Raw genomic sequence first — 21,863 nt, forward strand, 5'->3', positions numbered from 1 at the left:
GTCCGGGAGTGGATTGTTTGGGCGGCAGGACTGCTTCAGACCCAGGGACCATTGTGTGCCCAAGCAGATGAGTCAGTTGCGGTCCCTGCTTTCATCCCCACCCCTCAGCCCAGACTCTCACACTTGACATGAAGTATATGTAGTCCCAGCCACAAGCCACATTCCATATGACACCTGAAACCACAGACTACCAGGGCTGGGAGAGCACTTTGAAATCCAATCTGACTACCCCACTCACAGATGGGGTGACTGAGGAATGAGCACCGACGGGACCTGCCTGAGGTCCCCGTGTCATTGACTGTTACATCCAGCCATTGCCTTGAAAACAACAGGGAGTCACTGGGGGTTTAAGCAGGGGCATGGTGTGGCCGGATGTGACCCTGAGCAAGACCGCCCTGGCAGGGCTTAAAAGTGGAAGGATTAGAGGGGCAGGCAGCAAGGGACAGACAGACTAAGGAGGAAGCTAAGCAGGGACCTGAGTGAAAGATGCTGCTTCCAGAGCACGAGGGTGGGATGGTTTCAGCCACAATCACAATCATGGAATGTGGGCTGCTTTTTTTTTTTTTTAATTAGTTGCCAGAAAGCTTAGAATGGAATTCTGCTTGATTTTTCTCCCCCATGAATATAATTATCCGCTATGCTGCCTTGTATATGCAAAAGAGCCAAAAGCTCTGGCATCAAATGCACCTGAGTTTGAATCCTAGCTCCACCAAGAATCAGCTACATTTCTTAACCTTCCTGAGCCTCAGTTTCCTAATCTGTAAAATGGGGAATATAACTCCTGCCTCACAAGGTCCTTTTCAGATGATGAAACATGATGCTTGAAGAGTATCAGGCATTGTGTCTGGAACATAAACATTAGCCTTCTTACTACTTCTTAATGTGCTTCTTAATCACTTTTCAAGTTACCCAGGATGTCAGTAATTCAGAGGACAGCGGGAAGTTATTCATCCTGGTCATGAACTGTTTCTACCATAATTTGCTTGGTAACTATGGTTGCTGCAAGTTGCTTGGAGTAGAACTAGGAGGTGGGGGGAGAGCAGAGATACTGGGGGACTGGGGAGGTGAAGGACCAAATACAGCTGGAGAAACTGGAGACCTGAGAGACGGGAAGGCCCTCTCACCTCTCCTCTCTTTTCTTTTATTCCTCCATCTGCCCTGGCTGCCTCCTGCTTCCCGCTCCGCATATGACTGTTTTCCCAGGCCCTAGGCTGCCTGGTCCCCAGCTGCTGCCCCTCCTTCCTCCTGCAATCTGACCAGGCAAGCCTGTCTCTCCTTCACTCCTTCCACCCCTGCCAGCTGCTGCCTCTTTGCCCCATCTCCCAGGCACATACTCTAATCCACACTGGACGTGTCACACTGTGGCTTCTGGCCCACCAGTCCATCTCCACTTGGCATAAAGTGGCCCCTTATTCTGCTCACTGCCAGCTCAGGTCTCCTGTCAGACATGGTAGGGACAGCGGCGTTCCCTGGTTGTGCCTGCTCATGAGCCCCTCTCAGCTTTCCAGTCTCCGTCATCTCAGCCTCAGTTTTCCCTGCATAGAAAATCGGAGTTAGGAACAACAGCTTCTGTTGGGAAGGAACCTAAGGGATTATTTGGCCTCGCGATGTCACCAGGTAGCAGCTCTGATCAGTTGGGATTTGCCTACAGCATCTAAGGCTGCATCCAAGCTCCAGAGAAAGGAGGGCTGTGGTCAGTTAGCAAAGTCTGCCAGGCACCAGTGCAATTGATTAATGTCTGCCATGAGTGCAGCTTTAGAAAAGCCAGATATTGCTACTTATGATCTGGTCCAACTTTTCAGAGTCAAGGATACCAAAAAAATAAAATCATGCATATTTTAAATTTATATAGAATTATTATTTACAAATTTAAAATTATATGTACAAGCATACATATGTTTCATTATATATAGCTGGTTATACATATATTTGATTTTATGTATATACAAAATCAAGTGCAATATTTTCTCATGAGAACATATCAGATGGTGCCTGGACACAGAATAAGATAAATGTAACTCCTTATAGTGAAAAAGATATTCCCTTTATAATCCTTATGCATTTTCTCAAGGAAGAAGTCTCTGTTTGGTACTGACATGTCTTTTTTTTTTAACATTTTTATTGATTTATAATCATTTTACAATGTTGTATCAAATTCCAGTGTAGAGCACAATTTTTCAGTTATACATGAACATACATATATTCATTGTCATATCTTTTTCTCCGTGAGCTACCATAAGATCTTGTATATATTTCCCTGTGCTATACAATATAATCTTGTTTATCTATTCTACAATTTTGAAATCCCATCTATCCCTTCCCACTCTCCGCCCCCTTGGCAACCACAAGTTTGTATTCTATGTCTATGAGTCTGTTTCTGTTTTGTATTTATGCTCTGTTTGTGTTGTTTGTTTTTTTTAGATTCCACATATGAGCGATCTCATATGGTATTTTTCTTTCTCTTTCTGGCTTACTTCACTTAGAATGACATTCTCCAGGAGCATCCATGTTGCTGCAAATGGCGTTATGTTGTCGGTTTTTATGGCTGAGTAGTATTCCATTGTATAAATATACTACATCTTCTTTATCCAGTCATCTGTTGATGGACATTTAGGCTGTCTCCATGTCTTGGGTATTGTAAATAGTGCAGGTGTCATCCTGAAGTAGGGTTTCTTCTGGATATATGCCCAGGAGCGGGATTCCTGGGTCATATGTTAAGTCTATTCCTAGCCTTTTGAGGAATCTCCATACAGTTTTCCACAGTGGCTGCACCAAACTGCATTCCCACCAGCAATGTAGGAGGGTTCCCCTTTCTCCACAGCCTCTCCAGCATTTGTGGTACTGACATATCTTAAACAGCTTCCCAACACTTGCTAATCTCCCCTTTAAACTAAGAGACAGCAGATTTCCAGTAGGCAATGAATTGAAACATTTTGTTTTATTGTATTGCTTTTTATGGTTATCTTCTATTTATAGTGAATACGGAAAGAATACAAAGTTTTTTTTAAATAAAAGTATGTAAACAAAAAAGTAAATTGACTTAAAGAAAAAGATTGAGTAAATAACAAAAATGGTATGCACACAGATCATTAAAAACATGTGTGAGTGAGCTTGGGTCTGATGATCTCAGGACTGAGAAGATTTGTGTCCCAGAACATATAGCATCATATGGCAGGAAGTAGGAAGACCAGAAAATTAAGCTATTCTGTGGTAAGGCTCCATGACTCAGACAACCTCAGGAAAGTGGTGTTCATTTTGGACATAAAAGCAACAGGAATCCTGAGTGAAAGGCAGTAGCCCCCTGGAGAGCAGGACTCTCTTTACTGGGAGCCCGGCACCCCTACTAAAGTGGCTCAACTCCTCTCTAGCCTTTGCTGGTCACCTCCACGTGCACCTACTCCCAGGGCCCGCCCTTTCTCCTTTCCTTCAAATACCCAAGACTGAGAGAAACCTGATTGGCCAGCTCAGGTCCAGCCTCCCTGGTTGGACAGAGCTTCTGTTCTAAGCCATCTCATAGGCTGCTGATGAACCTATGGGTGGGCTTATGTCAGGTGCCCAATCAGCTGCGAGCAGGGCCTATAAATATAGGCACTAAGCTTTCCCACCTTAGAGTTAGCTGGGACCCGGTGGGGGTCCCTGCATTCCAGAGATGTCTAGTCAAGGAGGAAGGTTGTGACAGGCATCATAGGTGTGATCAGTCCCAGAAACAGAAGGAAGAGAAGAGGATGGGGTGGTGGGGAGCACTGAGAAGGAAGAGGCTAGCTGTGGGGCGACAGGCGAGGACTGCCATGTGAGGGGATGAGCCTCTTGCTGGAGCTGGCATGCTGGAACCTAGTGGATCTCGCCCCTCCAGTCTTGACTTCACAGAAGTCAAGGTGCCAGAGGTGCTCCTGTGAGGTGGATGATGCCCCCTGCATGAAGGCAGCTGGATGCAGGGAGCCCAGGCAAGGTGATGCCAGGTAATTCATTAATTCACTCATGGAATATGATGGGATGCCAGGTGCACTGTGTCAAGTACAGTGAATGGAGCTGCCATCTGGAGGTGGTGTGCCAGCCCCAGAGCTGCAGAAGAGACCCTTCCAGTGGAGGGTGGAGCAGGAGGGGCCCAAGGGTGGGCTCCCTGTGACAGCATCAGGACCCACCACTAGGAGGGGTTTACAGCAGATCTTATGAATTTTTGAAGTCATTGTGCAAAGATCTGGCCAGTGTCCACTTTGCTGGGACATTTGTATCCATACTTGGGCCACAGTCTTAAGGATGCTATAGCCAAGCAATCCGAAGTCATGAGAGACCCCAAAGGGGAAGTGACAGGGCCACTTTGTCCAGCCAACCTGTAACCCTGAGAGTCTGTCCCTCCAGCACTGAATCTCAAAGTTTGGGCATATTAATGAAGGCAGTGTTTCCCTCCAAGGGAAGCAGAACTGACACGAAGGATAAGGGGAGTTTGTCACCTGGATGAGGGAGGAGCATGTGCCAAGGTGTCGGGGGAATGAGGGAGCTCCTAGTGGCTCAGTAGGACCATTGGGAGGGTTCCAGAAGGGAACGTCCCAACATGACGCAGGAGGGGCAAGGGGCAGACCAAGAAGTGGTGATGAGGACAGTGGGGAAACTGTAGCGGGTTTTAAACCAGGAGCAGCATAGCCCTATTTTGTGTTTTGGAAAGAGGACTGAGGTTGTCCTGTGGAGTGTGGGTGGGAGTGGGGATGACTGGGGCAGGAAGCCCAGAGGAGGCTGGGGGGGGAAGACCTCTGGAACCACGAGAACTCACCCTGAAAAGTAGCTGCGGGCTGGAGAGGAAGGATGCTTCAGAGGCAAAACCCATTAGACTCCATGATTGACAAGGGAGTGGGAGAGTCAAAGCGCCCCGCCCCCCACAGTTCCTCCCTTGGGCAGTAGAACCAGGGAGCAGCAACTGAGATTTGAAAGTGAACAGCCGAGTGTGCAGGGCTGGGCGAGGGCCCTCGGGCAGAGATGTCCAGGGGATAGCTGGACACCGAGGGTCTCAGCAGTGGATAAGCCTCGAAAGAAAGTCCTCAGCTGGGCCTGGTGCCACAATGGACGGCCACCTGCTTCCCACCCCTGGCCATCTGTCTACACCGAGCGAGCTGGGTCCTGATCCTGGAGCTCTTGGAGGGACAGGTAGGCATCAGTGTTCAGGGTCAGGCAGGAGGTGGGGGGTCTGACTTGGCCTTGCCCAGGAGGGCTGGCCCAGGGGAAGCCGACCCTCTCCCTCGGGCCGGGAGGGGGCTCCTCCTCTCCTGCCTCTCCCAGCGCTTGCTCCAGGGCTGACTGCAGATCCACCAGGTCAGGGGCTCCTGGGGTGGGAGGCCTCAGCGGTTGGGGGCCCCAGTCTCCAGGGACTCCCTTCTGCGGGGAGGATGGCAGCCTCTCTTCACCAGCCCCAGAGCCCCCCAGGGCAGTGTTCGGGCGGCCTGGGCCACCGAGGAGAGTGGGGGAGAAGAGCAGCAGGTCGTCCCCAGGGGGTAAGGTACAGTAGGCATCGTCCCCCGGGCAGAGGCAGCAGGGGTGGGAGGAGAGACCCCTCAGGTGCCCGGGGCCCCCCCTCATCGGCCTCCTCCGTGCAGGGGTCATAGGTGAAGTACACCTGGCAGGCTTCGATCTCCAGAGCGTCTGGAAGGTGGAAGAAGAAGTAGCCCTGGTTGGTGAAGCAGCTGGTCACCGAGTGGCCACTGGTCTCGGGCGAGGATGGCGAGCCCTTGTCCTGCTGCAGCAGGAGCAGCTGCATGGCCTTGGTGTCCCTGTCCAGCACCTCCAGTGGGGAGATCTCAGGCGCCAGGCCGCTGGGGCTGAAGGAGGAGGAGGGGAAGGGCGAAGAGAGCCACTTCTGCCAGGGGAGAGAGCAGCGGGAGAGTGAGTGAGCCACCTCCTCCAGACTCAACAAAGCTCCTAACTCCTCCTCCTTCAGCAGTCTGCTCAGGACTGCCCCCTCTGGGAAGCCCTCTCTGATTGTACCTCCCACCTCCCAAACACACACATGCACCCTCTGCCCACTGGTATGGGGAGCCCTCTGCGTCAGCGCAGCGGGTGTGCTTGCTTCGCAGCCCCAGCACAGGCCCTCCTGGTTCTCTGTAGGTGCTCAGGATATATGTTGGTTCCATGTGTGACTGTTTATTGAGCGGTTACCGTGAGCCTAGTGCTACTCGAGGTCCCGGGGACACAGCAATGCAAAGGATCCTCAGTGTCTGGTGGGGACTAGCGCAAGTGTGTGAATCAACCAGCCACTGCCAGAGCAGAAGGGGCCCCGAGAACACATCACAGATGCATTAGAGTTGCCCAGAGAGGACCTGTGCCCTGGCCCTGATCACACAACCAACAGGCTCCCCACTACCCATAGAACCACCTCTGGTGGGGAGCTAATGGTCCCCCTAATTGATCTCTCCCTCCCATTGCCCTGCAGCCCCCCTACTTCCCACAGTCTCCATCTACAGAGAAGAAAGCTCCCATCAGAGCACTTCTGAGTTGCTCCAGAGTCCAGAGGGCCCTGGTATGGAGTGCGGAGACCCAGGTTCCAGCCTTGGCCCTGGTACTAGCTGTGTGACCCTGGACCAGCCACTGTACCTCTCTGAGCCTCAATTCCACAACAGTTAGCTGCCTCTTTTCCTGACTTCCTCACTGTGGGCCAGCAGAGAAATGTTAAATAAGAAAATGAAGGTGGAAGCACCCGACACAGGTAAGATGCAGACTACCCTCAAGGCAGTGTGATGGGGCCTCAGGTGGGTGTGCTTGAGAATCCCAACATCCCTCAGTCCTGGGAGCCCTCAGCATCTGGACTGTGGTCTCCAGAGCACAGGGACCAGGCCTGATGGGCTCCCCCTGCACTCTTGTGAGCAGCACAGGGTCTTGGGCCCAGGCAATATATTGCAGAGGAATTAATGGACCAGAAGAGAAACTTCCTGGTCCTCCCTCCCCCAGGTGAGTTCCCAAGGCTGAGCCACACAACGCAGTCTACCCCCTTCCCCAAACCAGGAGATCATGTTACAGGAGAAAAGGCCAAGAGAGGGACAGCGAGGGCAAACTAAGGATGGGAAGGGAGGACAGCAGGCTAGGAAGAGAGGGAAAGAGCCAGGTCGGTTGGGGATCCAGCACTGGAAAGGGCAGTGGAGAGCCCGGCCAGGCAGCAGTGCTGAGCAGCGGGCCTGTGGCCAGCACTGGTGCCCCGGGGGGCTCTGGCATAGAGAGAGAGGAACGGCCTCTCAGCAAGATGCAGAGCAGAGTGTGGGGTCCCTCTTGGTGCCAGCTCCCACCCCTAGTCACATCATGTATCCCCAGGGCCTCCTCTGGCTACCCCGTCCACACAGCAGGCCCCGGCCAGGCATCTAGACTGGGGATGGTCTCATGGGAAGATGGAGTGGTTCACAGCTCTCTACCAAGGACCCAAGTCCCACCCCAAAATGTCTGAAGCCCATAGATTCAGAAAGACTTCAAAACTGGAGGAGGTCTGAGGCTGCATCGAGTCCCAGCCTCCAACCAATTCCAATGTAGGAATCCCTTCCGCCATGTTTCTGACACGTAGTCAGCCAAGGCTGACATGAGTTCCTCTGTTGATGGGGAGCTCACTGCTTTTAGGGCTAAAGGAGGAATTTTAAGGAGATATAGTCCCCCACATGAAGAGTACTGTAGGGAAGATGTCCCCAATCTTGGGAGTTTTCCAAAAAATTCCAGAAGGGGCCCTGATCTGCCCCAATAGAGAACTCCCAAGCCAGCCCCTGACTGCTCTGGCCCAGCATGGCTTTCCAGCTCCCCAGTGTTCCTCCTGACCTCCCTCCACCAAACCCAATCTAGGGAGCCTAGCGTTGGGGTGGGGTGGCAGCAGCAGCCCACCACATCCCCCTTCCCCCCTGAAGCTTCCTTCCTGAAGCCTGTGTGGGCTGAGGGAGGGGAGATGATTGAACTTTAGATGGCGTTCACAGCTTTTTGACATACCGTCGTGTGCTTCTCAAATGAATCTGTTTTGGAACTAGAAGCGACTAAAAACTTGCTAGCACCCGTGATAAGTTGCAGACCCTGACCAGGAAGTTTTTGCAAGGGCAGGGAAAGCCCTAGCCCCACAGAGCTAGCTGGTCTGCACAGGGAGACGGGTGAGGAGAACTTAGACCTGGCAAATCCTGCTCCAAGCCGCAGACTGGTGACAATAACGCTAGCCAGAGCTTCGTGAACACTTACTGTGTGCCAAGCAATGTCTCAGGACCATACGCATAGTAACACTATTTCCCCCCACCCTCCATTTTACAAGGGAGGAAACTGAGACACAGAGAGGTTCTATAACTAGCCCAAGGCCACACAGCTGGGAAGTGGTGCAGCCAGGATTAAAACCCAGGCAGTCGGGTTCAGAGGGGAGCTGCCATTCAGCCTGAGAAGATGGTGCCAGAGCTGGGGAAGAGGGCCCGTGCCCACCCAGGAGGCAGCCCATTTCACATTTCTTCTCCCACAAAGTGTAAAACCTGCTATTCCTGTACCACCTCCCCATCTAGAACGCACCACTGCCCACCCTCTGGCCAGCCCGTGTCAGCTGCCTGCCCTGTCCTCCCCCTCCAGACTCCTACCTGGAAGTCTCCTCCATGCTCTGAGCTCAGCTGGGAAAAGAACTCCGAAGGGTCTGGGATGTGACACTTCAGAACCTTCTTCAGCCTGGGCAGGGGAGAGGAAGGGAGAGAAGGAGGGTGAGAACAGAAAGGGGCCTCAGTGTCCTGCCATCGGCCGGCAGCTCTGAGGGTGGGGCATGGAGCTGCTCCACACTCATTCATTTATTTTGTCGATATTGATTGCGTGCCCCATAAGGGAGGGTACTGTGCTGAGTGCTGGGGATGCAAGAATGAGTGACAGAGAAGGTCCCTGATCTTAAGGAGCTGACCATTCTCATGGGGAGCCAGACAATGAACCAAGTGTGCAACATTACCATTCATTCTAGTGGAGACAGAGAGTAGGATGCTACACAACAGAAGGATGTGGGAGTTGGGGACCACACAAGCCAGAGCGGTAGGGAACAAAGATGGCTGGAGCAGAGTGAACGAGGAGGAGGGAGGTAGGAGAGATGCCAGATTGTGGGCCTCCTGGTCAGGATTGCCATGGACAGTGGTTCAAGATGTGCACTGCCCAAGCGCACTTTTGGGGGGCTTCGTTTTGTTTTGTTTTGGGGAGGGGTGAGGGGAGGTGGTGGTAAATGGAGGCTGAATTACAGCCCATGCTCTGCTTGCCAAGCTGAGTGCCCCAGTATCTCAATGCACCTGCCTCAAGATGTATGCCACAGCCTCAAGGCCCCTAGAAAACCTGGCTACTGCCCAGATGTCTAGGCTCAGGTCCTGCACTCTTTTCAGGTCTCTGGCCACAGCCGCATCCCTGCACTTTCAGTTCCTGGAATGCTCCTCCCTTGTTCCCACGTAGGTCTTTGCACAAGCTATTTTCTCTGCCGGGGATGCGCTCCCCATCCCTTCCCGGCCTGGTTCGCTCCTCCTCCAGGTTTCACTGGAATCATCACTTCTTGGGGAAGCTTCTCTCAGCCACCCCTTAGCTGAGGCTCCTCTCCCTGCTGTCTGCTTCCAATACATCTGGTCCCTTCCTTCCTTCACCATCCTAATCACATGTGTCTTTATAAATGTGAATGATTAATAAGTATCTGCCTTCCCCCACGGGACTGTGTCCATCAAGATGGGACCACATGCCTGCGGTGGCCCTTGTGTTCTCAGCGCTCAGCTCCGTATCTGGCCCTCAGCAAAGGAAAGAATAAACAAATGAATGCCCAGACCCATGAAGACCACCCCCTCACACACACACACAGGCACTTGGTTTGCGCGCGCACACGCACACACACACACACGTGTGCACACACACATACTCAGGTCCTGATGCTCTGGGCAGGGCCCCCTTGGGGGTCTCCCTCACCCTGCTCCCCTCAGTCTGGTTCCATGGGTTTCCATCTTTGGGGGAAAGGCCAGGTGTTAGGCAGAGAGGACTCATGGGAGGGCAGAGGGAGCACTGGGGTGTCAGAGCAGGGGGCTCAGTCCAGAACCTGACCTGGCGAGGGGGATGCATGTCAGACAGGAGCGTGAAGGCTGGGGGTGTGGGGGCAGCACTCTTACCATGGCCCGATATACTGGCAGTTGGCCAGAAAGTAAACCAGGAAGACAAAACCAAAGGCACTGCCCAGGCCTAAGATGACGTGGCTGAGCCAAGGAAGGGGCGGTGTCTTCTTCCCAGGTGCTGCCAGAGGTGGGAGGAGAAGAGGGACAGGGTTTAGAGACGTGCCCCTATTCACTCTGGGTCCCTCCAGCAACCCCCCACCCACGACCAGGTGTTGAGGGACAGGCCGACCTCTGACCCCAGGCTTTCACAGGGTCCCTGATTGTCCGGCAAACCTGCTACGTCCCCAACCGACATAGGGCATCACAAGCCTTCATCACAGCAGCCCTGCCTTGGTAGCAGGGAACCCACTTTACAGATGAGGAAACTGAGGCGAAAGCAGCCCACCCCTAACGCTGGCAGAAAAGCAAGAGTTTGAGGTCTCAGGGTGGAGAGAGTGAAAAGAGCCTCTCTGGCCTCCCCATGAACTCACAAGGCCAATGGCAAGTGCCACCCCCTCACTGAGCCCATTTCCATCTGTAAAATATGTCCCTGTGGCCCACCCTGCAGAGTCACATTGAGGGAGATAATGATGGCAGATGGGCATCTTACCCACATCCCAAGCCTCCCCCACCAGCTGCCCCCCAGCCACTGTCTCCTGCCAGCGCTCCGTCCCCACCCCCGCTCCCCACCAGTACCTGCCGGCCTCGTCCTGAAGGCCAGGGCTTGGCTCCAGGGGCTCCAAGAATTGTAGTTGCCTCGGGTGGACCTGACCCGCACCTGAAGCTCATACGGAGTGTCTGGAGTGAGTGTCTCCAGGAAGATCCATTGCTGGTTCTGCCTGAGGGTCAGCAGCTCGGCCTTCTGGGGCAGAGACAGGGCTGTCAGACGCAAGAGGTCCCCACTACCCACCTTGCCTCCTATGGCCAGGCTGGTTGAGGGGCTCAGCAAAGCAGCACCTTCCTTTCTCTCCTCCAGCCAGGCGCTCTCTACTGCCCCACCCCCATCCTATAGAAAGGCTCTCCGGCTCCTCAGTTGCTGGGGCCCAAATTCCAGGGTGAGTCTAAGCCTCTCCTTCCCACTCACCACCCCCGCCCGACTGCATCCAAAGCCATCTGCCAATCATCTGCTTCCACCTGCAGAACCAATTCTGGACCTTTCCCTTTTCTTTCCTCTCCTTTCCTGTCCAGGTCTGAGCTCCCACCATCTCTGGACCCCATACAGTCTCCCTGCTTCCACTGCGCTCAGCTACACTCTGTTCTCCGCTGGACCAGAAAGAGGAATTTCCCATAGATCTCTCCCACCTCGGTGTCAGCCTTCTTGCTTTTTTCTGGTGCCCTAAACACATAGGCTGTATCTTGCCTTTGCAATGGCTGTTTCCTCTGCTTGGAAGACCCACCCCAGATCCTCACAGGGTCTGCTCTTCTTGACCCCCAGATCTCAGAAAAGCCTTCCCCGGTCACCCAAGTCTGAAGTAGCCTGGCCCAGTCCCTCTCAGCTGCCTTTTCACATTGAATTTTCTTGACAGCACATATCAACATCCCATAGTCTCCTGTTTCTGGGTGCCGGCTGTCTGCCGGCATCCCCCATGTGAGTTTCCTGAGAGCAGGCAGTTGTCAGGCCCAGCATCCAGCACATAGTAGGTCCTCAGTGAATGTTTGTTGAGTGAGTGAGTGAGGGAATAAAGGGACGAGTGAGTAAGTGCCCAGCCCCCATGGACTTGGACTATGATGGATTTGAAGAAGGAAAGGTGGCTGCCCAGGGCCTCCCAAATCTCTAGGGAGGGCAGTCACTGCCTCTTGGCTCTGTAACTCTTGCCTGAAATCTGCCACCAGCTGGACCCCTGAGGTGTCAGGGGACACATGGAGGGAGGCCGAGGATGGGGGCAGGCAGTACAGAGGAGCGGCAGGGGTTGCTTGGGGGCTGCTATGACTTTGCTGAGATGAAGGACGGACAGAGTCACCAGGACAGGAAGGAGGAATCAGGGCAGGTCGGGATGGGACCAATACTCACCTCCCAGCCTTGACCCGGGGACCTCTTCTGGGCCTCAAACTCTACATAGCTTTCAATGTAGTGGGAGATCTGGGAGATGTTCCAGGTTATGTTGCAACTGTGGGTCCCTATATGGACAACTTGAAGGGAGTTGGGGGGCATCAGGCGAACTGGAGACAAGAAATAAGAAAAAGGGATCCAGATGCTGAGAAAGCCCGGGCATGCTCGCACCCTCACCTTTGCACCTGTGTTCCCCTCTCCCTTGTGCCCGTCCCCCAGAAATGGGCAGGTCCCTGCTCAAGCATCGCTTATTCAGAGAAGCCTTCCCCGACCACCCACCACTCTCTGTCCCCCTCACCTATTCTCTTTTTCTTCCTAGAACTTATCACCACCGGACATATTAAATCTCTACTTCTGGACCTTTGTTCATTTTCTGTCTCCTCAACCAGACTGTGAGCTCACTGAGGGCTTGGACTCGATTCTCCCGTGTAGTCTTGGTGCCTGGAACATTAGGTGGCACTTAAGAGGCACTTGATTAAATATCTGCTGAACGGATGAATCAAGGCAGCCTTTCTCAGCACTCGGAACCAATGTGAGAATTTTACTTGGATAGTCTCGTTTATTTAATTTTATTTTATTTCATCTGTCTTATATGATCATACGATTGTATGATTCTGAAGTTAAGTTGTCCTAAGTTCTTATAATTCTGAGACTCTGTAGAGCTACATAGCTAATAAGAAGCACACGTTTGCTGAGCATGTGCTAAGAGGATTCTGTGTCTTGGCTTATAGACTCCTTACAACAACCATGGGTAACTGGTTATCCCCACTTTACAGATGAGGAAAACAGAGGCTCAGGTATGTTAAATGATCTGTCAGTCAGATCACACTCAATTAAGGCAGGGCTGCATTTAGAACCCTACCTGGATCTCATCCTCTGCCCGCTCTCTTTCCTAGAGATGGCCCCCAAGATCGGGGTGGGAAAAGCTGAGGGTGGGGCAAGGCCCTCAGTCATTCAGCAAACCTTCAGAGAGTACTGCCCTGATGAGGCCTGGTTCTGAGTACTCGGAACAGAGACATAGGGATGGGACAGCAGAGGCTCTTCCCTCAGGGAACCACACAGCCCAATGAGGGAGACAGACTCATAATCAGGCAGCAAAGACCCAGGACATAAACACCCTGGGCTAGGGCTAGGGGAGTCTGGGAAAGCCTCCTGGAGGAGGTGACTTCACTGAACCTCAAAGGGTGAGTGGCAGGTGAGAAGAGCTTTCTAAGCAGTGGGACCAGCACGTGCAAAGGCTGAGAGGCATGGATAAGCAAGTTGAGTTCAGAGAGCTGGCCTTTGGTGTGGCAGGAATAGAGGCCACGAGAGGAGGCGGGCTGGAGAGGGAAGCCAGGCAGGGTCCTGAGGGGCCTTGAACACCCAGGGTAAGGAGCTGGGACTTCATCCCAAAGACAGTGAGCTGGTCAGATGTGGGCGTGGAAGCTGACTGGCAGGGTGATCCCAGAGCAGGAGACAGGGAGGGAGGAGCCCACCCCAGCCCCACCCTGGATGCCTCACTCACGGTTGTCAAAGGGCTTGAAGTCCTGGGTCATCACCGTCCTCCACTTCTCCCCTTCACGGCATATCACTTTCAAGCTGGTGATCTCAACTACGGTCACTTTCTGAGACTGCAAGGGAAGGAGGGCAGGGATGGAGCTGCCAGCAGCTGGAGTAGGGAGGGGGGAGACTGTTGCGATGAGGACTAGGAGACAGGACCCAACTGCAATGAAGATGGAGCCCCTCCCCAGTGCCCCACCACTAAGGTGGGGCTCTGCAGACTTTCTGTAAAGGGTCAGATAGCAAATTTTTTTGTCTTTTCAGGCCGTATGGTCTCTGTCACAACTATTCAACTTTGTCATCGTCATTGTCGTGTGAAAACAGCCATAAAAAACATGTAAGCAAATGGGCATGGCTGTGTGCCAATAAAACTTTATTTATAAAAATTAGCAGAAGGCTGGATTTGGCCCATGGACCATAGTAGTTTGTTAACCCCTGATCTCAAGTGAAGTGAGCTGCCTTGGGAGAGAGGGAGTTTTCCATCACAAGAGGTGTGCAAGCAGGATGAGGCCCCACGAGGGTGCTGGTCCGGACTTGGACTTGTGTAATAGCTTTGAGTGTGAAAGCTTCCCCTCCCCCATCTCTCTCCAGTCCCAAACCCTGACTTTTCTGGAAAGAAATGGGCAGAGCATCTCCTGTGGGCAGGCACTGCTCCAGGGCCTTAGCCACTTCTCTGGCTGACTCTCACAGCTGTCCAGCCCCACACTGCAGGTGAGAAACCTGAGGCTTGGGTGGGTCAAGGGACTTGCCCAGAGTCACACATCTGGACAGCAGGGGAGTCTGGATTCAAACTCAGGCCTCTGCATCCACAGTCCCACAGACAGACTGCAACCCAGGCTGTGGGCTGCCGAGTGAACAGCTCGCAGTGGCCTTCTCTCAGTGCAGAGGGCAGCCCTGCGGCCCGCAGGAGGAAAGTCTGGTGCAGGCCCTGTCAGCATCTGCGTTCTGGGGTCTGGGGTGCTGTTTTCAGGTCCAGGACCCCAGGCACCATCCCTCTGACCTACTGCGGGCCCCTCTATGAACAAACCTTGAACCTGATCATCAGCGTTCCTGGAGCTGAGAACAATTGCTCCCTCTCCAAGCCAAGGACCCTGCCCTGGCCTTCCTCTAACTACAGTGAGGGGCCAGATAATAATAGCATTTTCCCAGATAATAATAGTATTATCATATTATTATTACTACTACTGTTGTTGTTGTTGTTTTAAAGATGCCAATAATACATTCTGCTGAGCGCTGACTGCGCCAGGCACTCTGCTAAGCCCTTCACATGTGTTATCTCCTTTAATTCTCTCAACACTGTATGAGACAGACACTATTACCCTTCTCAGCCTACAGCTGAAGAGACAAAGCACAGAGAGGCTGAGGGACTTGCCTAAGGCCACACAGCTAAGTGAGGCAGGGAGCTGAAGCCAGACTATCTGCAGAGTTCAGGGGGATGGGCACAGCAATCTGTTTTGAAGGGCTCTGCCTTTATTAGCTACAATATGTCAGCCCATCTCCACATTCTCCTGCCCCTTGAGAATGCATGTAACCTGATGATGGTTGGACAAGGTGGGCTGGGCGTCCTTGGTGCCCATCACTGCCAAGAAGGGTTTGCTGGATAATAAATCCTAGCTCTGCCACTCTCTGTCTACGTGACTCGGGCAGGGGCCATGCCTCTCTGAGCCTCGGTTTCCTCATTGGTAAGAAGGGAGCAGCGCTGGTTCCCACCACCGGGGATCGTGTCAAGTGTATGTGCTCTGCTCTGGGTGGCATTCTAAGTACTTGACCCTCAGAACAACCCACAAGGAAGGCACCATTGTTATTCCCTTTTACAGAAGGGAAAACTGAGACTCAGAAGCTGCCCAGTGTCACCCAGTGGGTGTACGAGGGAGCCAGGGCTGGAACCCAGACCGCCCGGCTCTGCAGTCCACACTCAAACCCACACCACCCTGCACTTGCCCACCTCGGGAGGAGTCAGGTGTGGTGGTTATTATTATTAGGAGGCATTCTCCCGACTTGATAAGGAGCACAGGAATGTCCCAGGATCCACAAAGTACGGGGGACACAGCAGGAGCAGAGGCAGAGTGGCCGATGTCCCATGTCCCTTGGAACTCTCAGTCCCCTGGGTCAGACCTACTTTTTACCTTGGAAGCTGCCCTCCTCCCTCTGCCTCTCCAGCCCCGGGATGCCCACTCTGCGGCAGCCTGCAGCCACTGGGGGCTTCTCCCCTGGAGGGCACCCCTTTGCTCCTGCTGGCCTGGCCACCAGGGCCTCTCCCTCAGTGATACTCACATCTGGGGGTCCAAGTATCAGGTTACATGCCCAGGATCCCGGCCTCACTGGGAGCAACTCACAGGATTTGTTCCACCGCCTTTAAAGACAAAAGAACTCCCCTTAGAGGAAAAACAGGGACCCCCTCCCCAGAGCTGGCCCTTGGGATTGTCCCCGGGCAGTGTGACTAGTCTGTGCCAGGTTACCCCCCGACCTGCACCACCTCCCGTCATGGGCACCTTTTCCTGCCCTCCCCATCCCAGCCAGTCCCTACAGCATCTAAAGTGATTTTCTACAAACGAGGACTTCAGGACACTTGGTCCTCCCCACCTAAATCCCTCCAAAGTCTTCCCATAAGGTGTAGGGTGAAGGCAACCCTTGACTGGGCCTTCAGAGCCCCATGGAATCACCACCCACTTGGGAACCAGTGTCAAAGCCCAAAGCCTCCTTTGCTGGCTGCCACCAAGTGTTTCCATCACGGCGACCCTTCACTGATTCCCTCCCAGCCTGAAGGTTCCAACCACTCCCTGGTCCTCTGTCCCCACAGGTGCTTTAGGGGTCTCTCAAAATCCCAGGTTACTCAAATAGCTTGGGGAGCCCCATCTCCCCCACCTCCACCTCCGCTTCTAAAATCAAGTCCAGCGTTGGCATAGCAGGCGTGCGACCCAAAGTAATCCAGCTCTTGTGCAGTCCCTCCACTGCAGCCTGGACCCCATGCCCCACTGCCACCCAGGCTCCAGGAGTCTAAACATCTGATCCACAATTTGTTCCAGACTCCTGATACCAAGAGTCTGTGGGTCCTATTGCCCAAGATTCTCAAAGCGCAGAGTTCTTGGAGTCTGAGAGCTAGGATTTCAAGAGTCTAAAAGTCAGTGATTACAAGATCCCACATGCACCATTTATACGGCTGGGCGTGGATGTAGCAGGATGTGGCCTGCAGGCCCCTGTCTTGGCTCCAGACGCAGGAGATATTGGCTCTCGAATTGTAGAAGCAGGTGAGCTTGGAAGTGTCTGCTGGCAAGACGAGGGGTGCGTGGCTGGCTGCAGGGTGCCCATGGCCCTCTGGGGCTTGTCCGCCACTCCTGCTCCTACCAGATGAGGAGGCGGGCAATCCTGGCAGGCAGAAAAGGGGTTAGTGGACCCATTTCAGAGAGGACAAAACTGAGCCCCGGAGCCTGCAAGGACCCCCAGGAAGGTCGAGGCAGGGCAAGGACAGGAAGACAGTGTCTTCCTGAGGCTTGGAGAGGCTTATGGGTGCAGCGGGGGCAGGATGGAGGGACGAGGAAGAAGGTGGTTACCTGATCTCTGGTCCCATTGCCCCCATCTCCCTCCTCCCCTGCCTTCTGCCCCAGCCAAGGGAGCTTCTGCCAAGAGGCAGGGGTCTCAGAAGTTCTAGAAGGGTCTTGGCCTCCTCCCTGAGGGAAAGCACAGCTGTCCAGATGCCAGTGTTCTCACCATTCACTGCTGTAGATGCCCGAGGGATGACCAGGGGCAAGAGGAGGACAAGGAGGAACAGACACCAGGACCCAGTAGGAGCTGCCATCACATCCACGGGTGGGAGCTGGGGAAGGAAGCCCTGGATGGAGGAAGAAAGGGAGAGAGCACAAGTGAACACCCAGCCATATCGTCACCCACCCAAGAGACAGGCTAAACCCTGCCCTCTCAGGGTACACGCATCTGTTCCCCACCACACTGACATAGCCCAGCCTCAGGGCCTTTGCACCTGCTGGTCCTTTTACTCCATGCATAAGCTCATTCCCTTCCTTCAGAGGTTTGGGGACCCATGTTGTCATTGCTGAAAGCTCTCTAAGCAGGCCAACCCCTTGTTCAGAAGTGGGGAAAACTGAAGCCCAGAAAGAGGAAAAATTTGCTTATGTCCATATAGGGAGGCCAGCACTGAGCTGGAATTAAAACTCACCTCCTCTCTACCTGGAAGCCCCGCTCACCACACCAAAACCATTTGTTAAGAGGTTCCTCTATACCAGGCTCTATTTTAAACTCTTTAACTACAGCACTAAGAACATCTACTGGAGATGCTCTTATTACCCCTATTTTCAAATGAGGAAACTGAGACACAGAGAGGTGAAGCATATTACCCAAGGTCACACAGCTGATAAAAGGCAGATATGGAATCTGAACCAGGGTAGACTGCCTGCAGCCCAGGCCGGGGCTTCGCCTCCTGTAACTTCTCTGGCTGCATCTTCCCACCCACTGAGATGGTCCACACCATCAATAAACATGTGTTGATTACCTCGTAACAATACTCGTGGGGGGTACTGAGCACTCATGCTGGGCCAAACACATCACGTCTATGAGCTCATCTAATCTGCCCAGCAGCTGGGGGTGGGCACTTGTACCGTCCCCTTACACAGATGAGGAGACCAAGGCTCCTGCCGTTAACCTGCCCAAAGTCACATGGCAGAAGAGGCAGAGATGGGATTCCATCCCCGGGCTCCACTCCAAGGCTGTTTCCTTACATCACTCTACCCTGCCCAGACCCTGTCCCAGGCACTGGTCCCAGAGGTAAGGCCCACAGCCTCTTTGCCCTGAGGAGTCAGGGCCCAGGAGGAGCACAGGCCAACTGGTGGGTACCTGACCTGGGTGTGGAAAGGAGCCCAGAGAGGTTCCTGGGTGGGGGCTCCTCCTTGCCCAGGCCACCATCCCCACAGGAGGGTACACACCCAGGGCAGGGCTGGCTGCATCTTTCTTTGGACCCTCCAACCCTCTATAGCACAGAGCACAGGACTGAGACCCCAAATGGTGCAAAGCCCAGGAAAGGGGCTCCCAGAAAACCCCCTATGCCTCTTACCTTCTCCATCATGGCCCTGGGGCAGGCCTACTGTTGATCCAGACCCCAGCCAGCTGGGCCACACCATGCCCAGGACAGGACCTGGCCCAGAGCCTCGGGGTGAGAGGAATAAGGCTGGGGGCATGGGTGTGCAAGATCACAGGAAAGTCAGAGCCAAAGTATAGTCCCAGCCAGCAAGTTGGGCAGAAGAAGCTGCATTGTTTAGAAAGAGTTCCCCGCCACCCAGAGCCAGAAGGGAGCAGCACCCTACACCAAGAGGACCAAGAGCACAGAGGATGCGGGGGGCAGGGCAGGAGGGCTGCTGGCAGTCTCTGAGGCTGCACCCTCCTGCAGAGGAGGAAACTGAGTCTCAGGTCGGTTAAGGAACCTGCTCAAGGTCACAGAACAAGGAAGAGGCCCAGCCCCAGAGAGGGCAAGTCGGACCTTTGAGTCCCCAGCACCCTCGATACTGCGTTCTCATACACACCCATGAGTGTGTGCCCTGCCCTTCACGACTGCAGACCCGTGCACACTCATTGACTCATTACATCCCCACAGCAGCCCTAGGAGTGTGTGTTATCATCCCCATTTGATAGATGCCAAGACTGACACTCAGAGCTGCCCAAGGGGCTGAACTCCCCAGGTCATCTGATGTCAAGTTAGAAAAAGAGGATGGTGATGGTGATGATGGTGGTGATGGTGATGATGGTGATGGTGGTGAAGACGATGGTGGTGATGATGACTAATCTCTCATTCTGCCCGGCACTGTCATTAGCATTTTGCAGATATTACCTCATTTAATGTTCACAGCCACCCTATGAGTAGGTACTATTATGACTTCTTTTCTCAGATGAGAAAACTGAAGCACACGTAAGCATCTTGAGTAGAGCTAAGATCTGAACCCAGTCAGTTGTAGCCTGAGGCCCTGCCGAGGCTGACGTCGTGCGACTGTGGGGTACACGGGATTGGGAGGATGTGAAGCAGGGGCTCAGTTGTAGCCTGAGACACATCCCACATGACTTGACCTTGATCCCATCTCCCCTCGTCCTCTTCGACCATCCCCCCGCCAACACACACACAATGGGCTCCCTCTTGCTGTTCAAGTCTGGGGGCATCTCCCTAGCTGGGCATGGGATGTTGGTTGTGGGGAAGGGAAGGAGACCTTTGGGGATGGCTTCCACCTCTTAGGTCTTCCAAACCCAGTTAAGGCTGGAGGCCCCCCATCCCCAGGAATGGAGGGAGAGCCTGACCTGGGGGCAGCCCCAGAGATGGAGTCCCATCCCCTCCAGCAGCACCTGGAGATGCTACTGACCTGCCCAGTCACACAGCCAAGTACAGGACAAAGCTGGACTTGAACCCAGGGGTGTGACCTCCAGCCAAGGGCTCCCAGAAACCTCCCAGCCCACCCACTTCATAGCCAGGTCTCAGAGGAGCCCCTCTCTCCTCCCTCACCCCACAGCCCCCTAAGTGTACTTTCCACAGGGTGTACACTCTGCAGACATCAGGAGGTTGCCCGCATCTTTCCCACCCACATCCCAGCGCCCTCTCTGGGCACTCAGCTCATTTAAGGCTCAGCTGGCCTTCCGCCTCCCAGTCCTCCCACCTCCTTCTCCCCTCCTGGGCTGGGAGGCCCAGCAAAGGGCCTGGGGAAGCCCCTCATCCCAGAGCAGCCCCCAGCCTCCCATGGGGAGAGCTGGGAAAGAAGGGAGGCTTAGGACCAGGGACCAGCTTTTTCTCAAGCAGTCATGAGAGCAGAGCCTTCCTCGCCCCTGGGGGGGGGGGGGATTCTAATATAAACTTGAGAGTGAGGCCAGGAGATGGGAGTTCAGGCAGAAACTGCTGGAGCATCTGAGTCAGAGCTGAAAATCATCCCCGTGACCTTCACTTCCAGCCCTGTGGCTGGTAGCAAGGGCCAGGACGGAGCCCTGGGGGAACCATGGGAGCCGGCAGGGGCAGCGGGAGGGCAAGGTGGGACATTACCTGGCTGAGACATGGGGCTGCGGGGCACTCTTCCTGCTTCTCTCTGCTGCTGGGACCTCAGCCATCTCCCCAGGGCCCAGCTCTGGCTCCCTCGGCCCAGATAGTAGACGGCTGATGGGGCCAGACGGTAAAGACTAAAACCCCAGGGCCAGCCTACTTCCTGTGTAGAGGATGGAGGGGCAAGGCCTGGGCTGGGGAGGCGGGGGAGATCTGGCTGGTTAGAAAGCCTGAAACTCCCGTAGCACCAGGGCCCAGATAAAGATCTCCCTCCTCCGCTGGGGGGTTCAGGCGGGTCGGGGGGGAGCACCGTGGGTGTGGCGGCAGCGGGCGCACGTGTACACACTCACACACATGCCATCACTCCCAAATAGATGCTTTGCTGCACACAGGAGCCCATCATGGCAAGGCCCCTACTTTTTCCTCCCACCTTACTCCCATCCCCAGCTCACAGGCCACCTCAAACCTCTGACACCTTCATCGGTCACACACACACACCCAGGAACATGCAGGCCTCCCACAAACGTTTCTCTTTAGGTGTACCCCAGTCATGGGATAAGACACCCCATCTCTCTGAGACTTCCCTTTTCATCCAGCCTTCCAGGATGCCCCTTACTCAGTTTAGCACTAAGAGGTAACAATTTTGAGGGGCTTTGCAAACAATTTGATGGCCACTTATTGAACATTCTAGAACCCTCCTCTTCCCCTCAAGCCATGGTTTATAATTCCTTTTTTCCTCCGTGCTGGGGAGGGGAGATAGGTTCAGGGCTTTTGGAGGGGGAGGTAATTACGTTTTTTTTTTTTTTTTTTGATGGAAGTACTGGGGATTGAACACAGGACCTTGTGCATGCTGAGCACACACTCTACCACTGAGCTGTATTCTCCCCCGACTTTTTTTTAAATGATGAAACGTTACAGAACCCTCTTGGAAAGATGCACGTCTATTCATGCTCAGTGTCACAGACCCAGGAACTCTGAAATTAGTGTCAGAAGCAGCAGCTCTGCTGTCTCCCCATTTTAAACTCTCTGCTCCGGGGCGGAGGGGGTGGCAGGGTTGGGGGGTCCTTGTGAGCAGCTGTCTCTTTCAAAGAAGAGAATGGGGCGAGCAGGAGGGGCCGCAGGAAGAGCCGCTCCGCAGAACTTTTTGTCCGCAGAGAAGTGAGAAAACAGAATTGAA

At 53.9% G+C, this 21,863-nt stretch overlaps 1 protein-coding gene across 1 annotated transcript; it reads right to left on the minus strand.

The window, feature by feature from the left end:
- Nucleotides 1-2,725: 2,725 nt before the first annotated feature.
- IL2RB (interleukin 2 receptor subunit beta) lies at nt 2,726-20,829 on the minus strand. Its single transcript, XM_014550807.2, is given in 11 exon segments — nt 2,726-5,506; nt 5,508-5,845; nt 8,565-8,649; nt 10,098-10,218; nt 10,776-10,941; nt 12,091-12,239; nt 13,634-13,739; nt 15,943-16,021; nt 16,818-17,034; nt 17,377-17,497; nt 20,690-20,829. Coding segments are annotated over 10 exon segments (1,764 nt in total). The 5' UTR covers nt 17,465-17,497; nt 20,690-20,829; the 3' UTR covers nt 2,726-5,091.
- Nucleotides 20,830-21,863: the final 1,034 nt, after the last annotated feature.

This window comes from Camelus ferus, chromosome 12 (assembly GCF_009834535.1).
Source record: "Camelus ferus isolate YT-003-E chromosome 12, BCGSAC_Cfer_1.0, whole genome shotgun sequence".
In the NCBI taxonomy this organism is placed as follows: Eukaryota; Metazoa; Chordata; class Mammalia; order Artiodactyla; family Camelidae; genus Camelus; species Camelus ferus.